At 40.8% G+C, this 12,220-nt stretch overlaps 1 protein-coding gene across 3 annotated transcripts in view; it reads left to right on the plus strand.

The window, feature by feature from the left end:
• Positions 1 to 12,220, plus strand: part of LOC147799043 (uncharacterized) — a 34,263-nt gene continuing 22,043 nt past the window's right edge. For 2 of the 3 annotated variants that reach the window (XM_087136490.1, XM_087136492.1), the window contains exon 1: positions 1 to 4,372. In XM_087136490.1, coding sequence (XP_086992616.1) covers positions 4,346 to 4,372 — 27 coding nt within the window. In that variant the 5' untranslated portion in view covers positions 1 to 4,345. The remainder of the gene's footprint in view (positions 4,373 to 12,220) is intronic. The other variant, XM_087136491.1, reaches the window with a different exon arrangement.

The following is a 12,220-nucleotide window of genomic DNA, read 5'->3' on the forward strand; positions in this document are numbered from 1 at the left end:
CCAAGATACACTATCCTTTTTTCATTGCATGATATGTCTCGAAAATAATGTCAAAATAGCATTGCACGCTGCAGTTTATTTAAAAAAGAAAGTTTTTGTTTTTATCAAGATGGATATGCAACCCTATCCAATTTCAGTCTTTAACTAGCACCCAAAATGAAATGATTAGATGCTGCGATATCTTTGTTAGTTTTCTCCACGATTCACACTTCCCGGTATTTTTTCAGTATTCTTATTCTGCAGTGTTTACCCTTCCCAAAAAGGTCGCTCGAAAACAGGCATTCCTACCAGAAAAAAAAAGTGCGGTGAGAATCACTCCCATGCATGTACACGTACTTCGTGGTCATTTCGTTGCTGACATAATAACTGAGATCACGGGTATGAAAAATGACATCAATCGCCCATGTACTTGAACAGCACACATGGTTAAAACATGCTCATACAGTGAAAAGAATAACAACATCTGCGATGTTAATTATTTGAAGTTTCAGTCTGTCAGCCAGCCTAAATTACTCTTCCAACATTTCACCAATCGTCCATTTTTGAAACTGCTTTCTCTTTTATTTCTGGTTTCAACACACAACTTTTCTTATTCCATAATCATGCCAATACTGGACAGTGTTTACTGTGTACGTAAACACTGGCATTAACCTTGCAACCACCGACCTCTGTCACAAGTGTGGCACAGTTTAACAGATTAAACGGTTGCTTTTCGCTGACAGGTTGAATCTGGCTGTGGTTGTCATGAACTTGAAAGTGTCGGAAGTTTCGAATTGGGTTATTTGGTACACGTTTCAAGATAACGAGATGCGGGTGTCAACTTGGCCAAACAGTATTTTACTGTCCCAAAAGACGAAACGGTTTTACCCCTAAGCTAACCCTTGGGAGTGGATAATTTAAAACATGGTTTCCTGAAATCTAAAGGAAAATCAAATGGGCCTTGGCTGGAATAATTTCGTCGAGCATCGCGTGAGTAGTGAGCATTATTCTAGCCAGACTATTTTTCCGTTGTGCGCCCAGAGCGGCACGCTATCCTCAATACCTACATGTACATCGTGGCTAAAACATTATGGTCCAGCAAAGGGGGCGCTGTTCAAATCATACATGTACATGGCTAATAGATTTAAGGCGTTTTTCCATAAATTGTGCGCGTTAACACTTGCGCCAAGCGTTGCGTATCCGTCAAAATCGCTCTCGGCCGAACTCAACGCACACGTGCGTTATGTTAATGGAGTCGATTTTTGTGCGCATAAAAGTGAAACACATGAACGCACCGTATACGCAACGCACCCAAAATATGTACATTGTACATATGGAAAGCCGCCTTATTATTAAAGGCCGTGTCCGAAACGAGTGTCTAGTGCTACGGCTAGGTCTATTGTCTGCGCGTCTCTGCGTATTTCTAATGGAGTTAAGACCCAGACCTAGCTCTAGACAACAGATTCGGATGCAGCCTTAGTTTGCACATTCCTTTTTAACCCCCCTCCCTGTCATGTGCTGAAGGACACTTCGTGCGTGTTGTTAAATTCTTTCCCTGTCTTGCGTCGGAGGGAATGACGTGGAATTTTCCACAACATGGAGTCCAACTAGTGGTAGTTGGACTCCATGTTACTGGTAGGTATTATGATCTGTGATCAATGCTCATCGGTTCAAAGTCTAACCTGTTTTACGTTAAAGAAATTTCGTGAACCGTGAGCAACACGTTCCAAAATGGGGTGCTGGACGCGATATGTTAGAAACCCTCACGTGGATGTGAATTAGCTCAAGAGGGATGTTTTGGGGAACTGAGGAACAAAATCTGTATTTAAGAGTATCCATGGCTAGTTGAAACCACCAGAAATGTAATCAAAGTTACTTTTGCTATTTTTTTGTCCATTAACACTTTCTTGCACTGAAAAAAGAAGAATTTTGGGCGTCCTAAGTAAGACACTGTTAGATACGTACACTGTACATCAAAATGAAGTTCTTGTGTATGTTTCGACCAGGCTAAATTTTTGCCTATTTGGCACTTCCTTGCATGGAATAGAAATTGACGTTTTAAGTTCAGTTAGACACTGTTGACCATGATACTGTACTTGTGTATACAGTACTAGTCGCATCGGTTTACCTGTGCATAATATGTTGCAAAAGTTAGAACACTTTTTGAGCGACCAATTGCGTAACTTCAAACTACATGTAGGTCGCGTATCTTCTGAATGTTTGTTCGCTATTCTCTTTTGGATAGCACCATGATTGTCGTCCGCTTTTAAAGTGCAGGCAAGGGAGTGATGCCAAGTTGCTGTTGATATGGTGAGTCACCCAGCTTCGCGGATGATATCTTGGCCTCGGTTGAGTTCCACGCGTTTTGCCGATAGAAAGTATTTACTGTTCCTTTAACTTGGCATGGAACCAATGAAAAAATGATAAGTGCAATTCCTCTACAGAATGTGCTGTAATTTTTCATAGGATTCTTACTTAGCAGTGTTATGTCCAGTGATCTTGAGCGAGTTAAGCTTAACAACGGGGTAACAAGGGCATGTGAATTGATATCCTTGTGTAATGCTAGTGCTTTATAATTTGCTCGCTCAGATATTATCATCGATGTTTTCAAGAAAAAAATCATACCGCATCAATTACAAAATTTGAAAGGAAAATAATTTTTTAAAAGCAATTTCCACATTCATGCACGCACGGCTCAAAATCGAATGGGTCACTAGCAATAAATGACAAAAACTCCATGGGTGCAGAAAGAGAGAGAGAAAAGGAATTATTTGCTTGAGAAAAATCAATTCAGAATCAGTAAGAAACTTGCCAGCCCAAAGTGCGTGCTTCTAATTGTCCTGTATAGGATGTCCTTATAAAACCAAGATTTGCGAGGTACACCCTGCGTAAATTATTTTCTATAACTGCATTCTTTATCTGAAAGAGAGCTGTTGGCATTATTTTACACTTCACAAACGGTATTGCGGCTTTTCTTGGGGGAGGGAGCTTAGGATTCTTGTAAGGATGATTAAAAATTTGACAATGGTTTGTAGAAAAGAAGTCCCCACCCCATCCCCCCAGAACCAAATCCTGGATGTGCCACTGCATGTCCTTTCAAAACGTTATCCTGTGCGCCACGAATGTCAAAACAATAGTTTTAAGAGTCTTCCGTTTGAAGCAGCCTAAAAGTACACGCACCACAGCTGACTGCTACAATCGCGTGAACAAAGCCAATTTTGGCGTCACCAATTCAGAATCTCTGATCACTCATGCGTCACCCAATCATTATCTTGCCGGTATCAGATGAATGGAAAAAATTAAGTTTGAAATAAAGCATATACCTTCATGAAAAATGTTTATTAGTTACCGAGGAATTCACCTCCAAATGGTCATTTCCTTTTAGGGGGTGACACTAGGTAGATCGTTTTAATTTAAACTGATGAGTCGGCCGTCTGCTAGGAAAGACAATGATGACTACTTTCTAAAGCGGCGCCTTCCGCCTTGCTTGTGGCTTCCCTCTTTTTTGGCGAACTCGATGAAAACCTCTGCCTGTATCCCCAAGGAGTTTGACCATGGGCCCTAGTTATGATGTGAGTGACGAAGGGAGGTCTGTCATCAGTCTTGTATTGTGAACTTTTTTTGTGTCTTCCTCGGCGTGGCGCTGATGCAGCCTGGGGGAAACGGCATCAGAAGCTGCCATTTAGAGGCCTGTTATTCACGAGAACGTCACAACTGCCCCAAGTCCGATCTGGTGACGATCGGATTTTTACGGCGCACTCATCAATCCGAGTATGCGTTTGCCGTTTGAAGTCAAAACGTGCGACCGAGGCTCTGCACGCGTAAAGACCACTGTCGCAAGAGCTTTTCTCAAGTAGGATTGGAATGGAATGGGTTTTCCCAACATTGTCTCGCGTAGGCTCTCGTATTGAAAAGTTCAAAATGTAAAATGCTGGCGGCAGCGGTTTTCTGTGTAGATGTGCTCACCTGCGGCATTGGAATTCTTGACTGCATGCACCGTGTTTCAACGTTATTATTGTTGGAGATTTGGACCCACTTATTTCTGGCAACACCATATAGTGGCTGATGGAGTGATGAAGAGCGTTGATTACACTTTGCTGTTGATTTCACTAGGCGGTCCAGAGTACTGGGATTTCCCCGGGAAAACACCCCCAAACAGACGGGGCGCAAGCACCTGAAGCACGGTAGACTCCAAGGTTCTGCGCCCCGGTGGATGTACAGTGTAGTTTGCGTCGCGCTCGGCAGCCTCGTGATCGTCCACACTACCACGGTATAAAACCATGGGTAAACTGAGCGTGAAGGGTCGTAGCAACTCGAACGTGGACTCAATTCCAGAGAAGCACTAATCGTGGATCTAGTAGCTCTGATGTATCTGGGCATTTCTATGGTCATAGTAAGTTTGTTTGCTTGTTTTGTACATTCGTGATCCTCACTGGATTTTACCACGATTTTCACTTTTTAATCGCACAAAGGAACCCGCTGTTGGTAACTTGGATGACGTCATCATAGCTCTATGGTTAACCTGAACCTTGCTTGTAAGTAACAAGCAAGGTTCTGCAGAATGTCCTGGCGGTCATCTGAAAAGGCAAATAACGCAAGATAGGCATGGGGCTACTTTGTGCAATTGTTCCTGCATATTGGAATGACCGAAGACGACTCCTCTGCAGGTGGGCCGTTCTGTATGTACAAAGTCTATTTTTGTGAACCTTGGCTTTGAATGGGAGTCTTGTTGTTCAGATCAATATGCTGCGTACAAGTCCCTATAATTTTATTGTTGCTGTTTGATTCTGCATGTAAACCCAAGAGACTTTTGTAAGTAGTCAGCATAATGGCTGCTAAGTTGCACCCTAATCCCTGTATCAACTAACCCCCGGAAGTGAGATGTGTCCCCGCGTGAGTGGAGGGCATTTACTACCCGTGAGCCCGGTAAACGGGTGGAATTATTTTTTTCCCCTCGCATTTTGGAATCCGCCATGCTTTTTATCCATCAATCCCCGCATAACTCGCGGGTCAAGGGACCTCGGGAAAGGCTATGGGTTGGAGGGCGCGCCACCGCGTCTGAAAAGTGGCGGGAAACTCCTGAGTACATAGCCAAATGTCGGATGTGGATTGCAAGAACTATAACGGGTTTTCATGTCAAGGCCGTGTGACCGTCACAGGCCAAAGTACTGTCAGGTGACACTGATAAAATACACATTATCGACACTACAAATGTCATTTTAAAGTGACAATCACATCACAACTGGTCAAAAATGATTACTTGTCATTCGTTTTCACAACACCAAATCAATTTTCGATGTGCTTAGAAATAGTTAGGACTTTTTATAATTATTATATCACAGTGTTGTCCATACTTCCAATCCAGTGAACTTTTGCATTTTGTTTTTGAACAGTTTCCAAAATTTAACGCCTGACATCTACCTGCTTTACATTATATCCTTGCTTTGGAGAAAACACAGCATGGGTCTTTTGTTCTGACAAAACAAGTTTTTCTTACTTTCTCCTTGAGCCTCCACTCTGTTAACAGACTTTACTGAGAGTGTTTGCTGAAGAAATGTATGCTGTTTTTAAGAAGGTGATGTTGCGCATTGCACACTAAGCATGATGATATAAATGATCAGTGAGAGATTTGAATGAATTCTATCGGCGTCACAATTGGACTTTTTACAAATATCTAGGCATCTGTTTACGGATTAAACGTTAAAATTTTCTTTCACTTTTGGGCTTGAAATAATCATCACCATAATGCGACCAAAAATTACTCTCTATAGAAATGGAAACCTGATAAGTTGCTCCTTTTTTCTTTGAATAGAACTTGATTTCAGAGACTGATTCTACTTTTCTATTCCGAAAATTCGAGAAAAAAGTAACGACAAACGATAGGCCTCTCCGACAAACTACAGCATTATTTTTGTTCTGGTCTTTCAGCAAGTGTTAGATTACCGTTGTTGTATAATCGCTATCTTGAAATGGTGGTAGCCAGATAAGGCCCGTGGAATGTCATTATTCAAAAGATGAACGAATGTTTTGCTGCAGAAATTAAATTGTATCGTCAAATGGGAAGTACGCGTGCTTGTTATTACTCTTACTTGTAATGCATTCGATTCAAGTTCATATTTGGGGGGGGGTGTTAAGAATTGAAAGGTTAATTTTAACTGTGAACATGAACGCTAGCAGTTTGGGAAGGTGGTTGAGTCAGCCTCTTTGGAGGCGACAGTGAGGTGCCAGACTCACTCCGGTTATCGCGTCTATCTCCGATGTTGTTCATACCCACAAACCACTCGGGACTGTGATGATACAGGCGTATTTTGGCCCGTCTGAAATAGGAATATGCAGATAGTTTACTGGGGTGTAAGGATGTTGTTGTAGCACCGACGGATTGAGTGGAGAATTATGGGCAGATATGTCAGTGAATCATACCGCCTTGATAAATGCGGCTGCAAAGTTAAACCATGGAGGAAGGAATAGTACGCGGTTAAACACATTGGAAAATCACCCAAGTGCGTTCGTTGCATCTCACTTTAAATAGACGATGAATAATCGTAAACTTATCCTGGCGGAGTGATTATTGCAAGATGGAAATGACAGTGAACGCCTCTTGTAGATGTGCCATCTTGCAAAGTCGAGCTTGAATTTGGAAAACATTGATTTGTCAACAAACGACGTATGTAAAGTTGTTTAATTATAGAAACTGTCTGCAATTACATGTCCAAATGTATGTTACAAAGAACATTGAACACACTTCTTGAGAAAAAGGCACAATGACTATAAAGATCCTACAAATATGTACAAAACATTAAGAGCATTTCATGTATTTTTAAATGCTAGGAAATATATAAATGATGTTCTTTTAAATTTGGTTTTATATTTGGGGGAAGTGTAGGTTACGTTGCCATTTACTTTTTTATATTAATTTTTGTCTATTACTCTTTTCACTTTCAGAGTAGAGAGTCCTTTTGTCTCATGATATAAAAAGATATTTGTAAAGTCGTTTACAGGTAAAATCATCACAGCATGAATTTCATAAACTAGAGTAGAGTAGAGAGTCCTTTTGTCTCATGAAATAAAAAGATATTTGTAAAGTCATTTACAGGTAAAATCGTCACAGCATGAATTTTATAAACTAGAGTAGAGTAGAGAGTCCTTTTGTCTCATGATATAAAAAGATATTTGTAAAGTCATTTACAGGTAAAATCATCACAGCATGAATTTTATAAACTATTTTATTTACAACAACAGGGAAGCGATGTGCCGTATCGTGTTCCTGTACCCTTCACTCATTAGTTCATTATGAATATCCTCTTTTTATATTATGTGACCGCTGCATAATTGTGTGATCTCTCTCACGACAGTGCTCTCTAGGGACATTTTGCCTATCAAAAATATTGTCACCTGGTCTAATGACCTATTGCGTTGCGCTGGGTTCGTTTACGATTATTAAATTGGAAAATGATCGAAAAATCAGTGAGTTTCGTGCACGATTCTTGCGTGGAAACCAGCCAATTAAACGAAAATCTTACCGTCATCATGACGGTGACTCAGTGAGCTTGTGATTTTTTCCTTGAATAAACGGCAATTTCGGTGGAATTGATGGGAGAAGGAACAGTTAATCCCATTTTCCACGAATTGTCGAAAAAATAGGAGCACATCCTTTTGTTGATGCAAATATAATTCATGTCATCTTATTGTTTTGGGAGCTATAAAAAATTGGAGACTAATGGAGACTGAACTTACTCAACCACCCCCAAGCGTCTCCGTTTTATTTACGTAGGCTTTTTTTGGGGGGGTCGATGTTCATCCATGCCCGATAAGTTGAATTCAGGCCAACTTTATTTAAGGGTGCTTTATTTAAGGGAAGCAGGTATGGCTTGGATATGGGAGACAGTATACTTTTTTTTTTACAAATCCATGCTGCAATTTACAGCGTGTTAACTTGCCGATGACAGTTGCAGCTGTGCACCGAACAGTGTGGCGACTTCGGCGAAGGGGAACGCATTTTTCACGAGTTCGCCGACTGACCTTGCCATGATTGCATGCCGGTTGCGCTTCCAAAATTTTCCGTCACGTGATGGACGCCAGCCACTCACGAAGTCCGCTCGCCCAGGATGGAATACAACCAGCCAAACCTCACTCAACGTACAGAAGTGCACTGACATCTTGATGGACAAACCGAGTGATTGTGTTGGTCATGTGCAATGGTAAATCCTGTTGGCGTCAGCGGTGCATGCGTCAATGCAATATATACCAGCGTTATAGCCAATCATTTTCTGGTTCTCCAAACTCTTCCTTCATCGTGATTTTGTTCCTTGATTTCATAGACCTGAGCCCATACGTGAAATCACAGCGCTGACAATGTTATTTTAAGGAGGGAAACTGAGCTGTTATGGAGTTACTCGTGGGAAGTTCAGTGTTGAAAGTTTGAAAAGTGTGGGAAATTGCTAAAGAATAATATTGGAGATCTTCAAAGAGCCATCTTTTTACAGAGGCCTAATTTTGTTTTCATTTTTAGTATTACCTAATGTAACTAATACTAATTTCGATATTTATTAGTGAAACTGTGATGTAATCTTCGGTATAAGCCATACTTTGTCACAGGAGCTTGAGCGTCGAGAGTTGCAGTTTTTATCTTTTGCCGCGGTCAGTTCTCTGTTGTCCTTCTTTTCATGTGCTAGGCCTATAGTAAAAGAAGCAAATACGATGCTCATCAAAAGTTACAACTGGGTTTTTTTTAGTTCCACATGAAACATTGAACGAAAAAATATTCTACGTGTGGGTTTTCTCACTCTACCCCGTCTTTCCACACCCCTCCCCCACCCAGCAGCGTGTCCACCTTTTAGTGTCGGGTGCAAATTCAAAAGCGAATGCGGCCTCGGGCTCGTTCAACGTGATGCCAAGGGAGAAAAAAAATATCAAAAGACTTACTCGTAATCCCGGCATCCATGCTTTTATTTCATGGTGTTGTCTTTTTCAGGGTTTGGGGAGTCAGGTTGGTGTGGTGGCTCTTTCCTCGTCTTCCACCTGTGCGATCCGGCTTCGAATCCCACCTAGGCCAGCATGTGGATTTGGTTTTCAGTCCCGACCTGACTCGGTGGGTTTTCCCTGGAATATTCATTCTGGGTTTCCCTCCCACCTCTAAAACTGAACATTTCTTTATTGTCGTAATTTTCACTTCATCCTGATTGTGGATGCGCTGCAAAATGCGCTGTTGGATGAATTAACAGATATAAATAAAATCATATTTGATAAATAAATACACCGATTTCTTTCTTACCTATGAAGTATTCTTTGTAAAAAAACAAATCCGGGGGGGGGAAGTTCCCCAGCTGGATACGCCACTGCTCACCCTGCCCCACCCCACTTTGGCCAAGAATTAGGCTTCTGTTTCCACTGTTGCTTTAAACATTACTTGATAAGTCTCCAGGGTAACTCTAGCTCTTTGGACGGCATGCATGTGAAAGGGAGAACAATTGAGGATTTAAGCAATGTCACCATGGAGGACTGTTCTCATAGATATGACTAAAATGCTGATATTAAGAATGAAATAGGTTTAAAAATCCTCTGGGATGTGGATATTAATTTTAATTGACTCTCTGAAAAGAGACTTACAATGAACGATTCAGCGATCTTTTTATTTAAAAAGTTTCTCTGTTTGTTTATTTGTATGTTTTAATGCAATAAACCACAACGGTGTCATCATGTAAATGAAGCTAAAAGCTTTTACGTCTCTTTCACGGCAACTTAAACGATTTTCGCGCCTTTTATACCTCTCCCAGTGTCAATCCTATTTCCTGCCATTGTGCACGGGCTGAGGATAACGAATGACCCTGGTGACCATAATGACAATAGCAGGTTCAACCAATCAAAGGAGTCGTTTTATAACCCAAGGCCTCCCCGCGCATAATGAACAGAGCGACGTTTAAATCTATCTAATGCACTTTCATTCTGCGCTCAGACTAAAGAAAAATCCTCGTAAGATTATTTTATACACAATAGAACAAGTTAGAGTTACAGCCAATATAGATACGCATTATCTTACCATCAACAACACATTGCTGTCGCACTGTCGTATTTTCTCCCAATAAACTTGTTTGTCGTCACTGTACTTGTTCACAGGACGGATAACGCACATCCCTGTTTGTTTATTGACAATTTAACGACTTTGGTAGTTTTTAGTTACAAAATTGTTAATGATTCACTAAGTTAAAAGAACTGTTCTGTTCCTTCACTATACTGATAACACACGTCTGAAGTGATCTGCACTTGTGCTAATTTCTTGTGAGAATTTTTCCCAGAAAGTAATTATAATTTGCAAGGTTTTGCTTAGCAATTAAACGTACTAAAACGTTGTTGCAGTTGTGCCCAAAAGATTTTCGTTTCTTTTTGAGTTCAGTTTAGAATTGAAATAAACTTTGTGCGTGCCATTATTTCGTCGATCGTACGACGATCTGACTTATCTCAATTTTTGACGAATTTGGGTTTTTAGCATATTCTTGTTATGCATGATGAATTTTTGTTTCTAAAAATTTCAAACTGACAGGTGCTCTGAAAGGCTAATTAAATTAATTTGGGTAATTAGAAATATTGACATACCTCTCCAAAATTTAAATTATTACCTCACGGACTGACGCATTGAGATAAGTCACCTCGTGAAACGTGTATAGACAACGCTTTTTTATTTCCACGAAGTAGCCTACACAGTCTGGTGTCTGGACCGTAAGCTATACCTATCGATGTCATTTGAAGTTCAGTCAATCGAAACCAGTCTTGCGCTGTTTGGTGTCATTCGGTAGCTGAAGTTGAACCTGAATTTCAACTGCGTTTCCGTTTCTTTAAATGACTGGACATAAGTATATTCCTTGTTTTTTATGCCGAAATTCGAATAAAATCGTGATGGGCATTCGTGTGTACGGTGACACGAAATCCTAAGCGAGGCCTACTTGTGAAGTTAGTCACGGCAACAATACTGTGGCAGTCTCGTCTTTTGGAGTTTGCTACCCGGTCGGGCCAGCCCACGTCAGCGAGCGGTCTAGCCTTTGAAGGCCGGTGGCGCCGATCCGTTTTGGCAGCAGTTTACCGCCAGGCCCGCAGCACAACAGCCTTGATGAACAAGAAAAGTAACAAGGGGACAGATACAGTTGATACAGGGCCACGTTTCTTCATCATTCACAAAAACATGAGCCTTCGCAAAGGCGCTTTACCTCCGCGGCACACAACGTTAAGAAATTACAATGAGTGTAAATTACTGATCCTTTCAAGATTCAAAAAGGACAATCATTAAAATTGACTAATTTCCAGTGTGGCTTGGTGATTAGCTATCAGTACGGTGATATATGTCTCAATTATTTACATTGCTATGCCAAACTCACACTCCAGTACGGGGCTTCTTTCCCGCGCTTACGTACAACTATGCAGGAATACTGGTCTGCGCAAGTCGACCACCACTGCAGGCGGGCGAGTAACGCCTGCCGCGCGGTTTTATACGGACTGCTAGGCTAAACTGGTACCCTAAAAAATCGCACAAATAGACATACCTAGCAGCTGGGAACTTAATAAGATGAAGAATAAGGGGGCCAGTTACAATTTAATCCTTCACGTTTTGTGGGATTCGTATTTGGTTTCCGGCTGCCCGGTTCAGATCAAAATTAGCATTTTACCTGTTTGGTTCATGACATTTGTGCTTTGTGTTTCTCTTTTGTAAATGTTGATTTAGTAAACCAGTACAGATAAAATTTAAAATTTACACAGTTAAAAAGAAGCTAAACGTAATGAACTGTAACAAGCTACCAGTTGCCATATTTCTGGTTAGTATTGCAAACTAATGCAAAGCATACAAAACCTAAAGAATTATTTGTTACATACTGCAAAAGGAATGACACCGGACATGAAAGACACTCTGATTGAATCTCTCGTCGACTATATTTTATGTGGAAAAGCATACGAAACTTTTCATGTCAATTCCTAAATTGGAATTAAAGCTGTGTATTACTTAACTAAACGCTGTGACCCAACTCCGATATTTAGCCTCAGGATTTAAGGGGAAAACGATGACCCAAGGTCCTTTTAAAAGTAAGTCTGCATTTCCCTTGGATTTTCGATGCATTGTAATGCTGGCACTCCGCATCATTGAATCAGGAGGTAATTTCCTGCTGTTGCTGCTAATGTCATTCAAAAGTCACCGATGTCCTTTCAACTGATTAAGAAACAACTCTGACATTATTTTGGTCTACTTCCTTTACTAATG

Source organism: Acanthaster planci, linkage group LG05, assembly GCF_054643075.1.
Source record: "Acanthaster planci isolate LZ-2023a linkage group LG05, COTS_SCS, whole genome shotgun sequence".
NCBI lineage: Eukaryota > Metazoa > Echinodermata > Asteroidea > Valvatida > Acanthasteridae > Acanthaster > Acanthaster planci.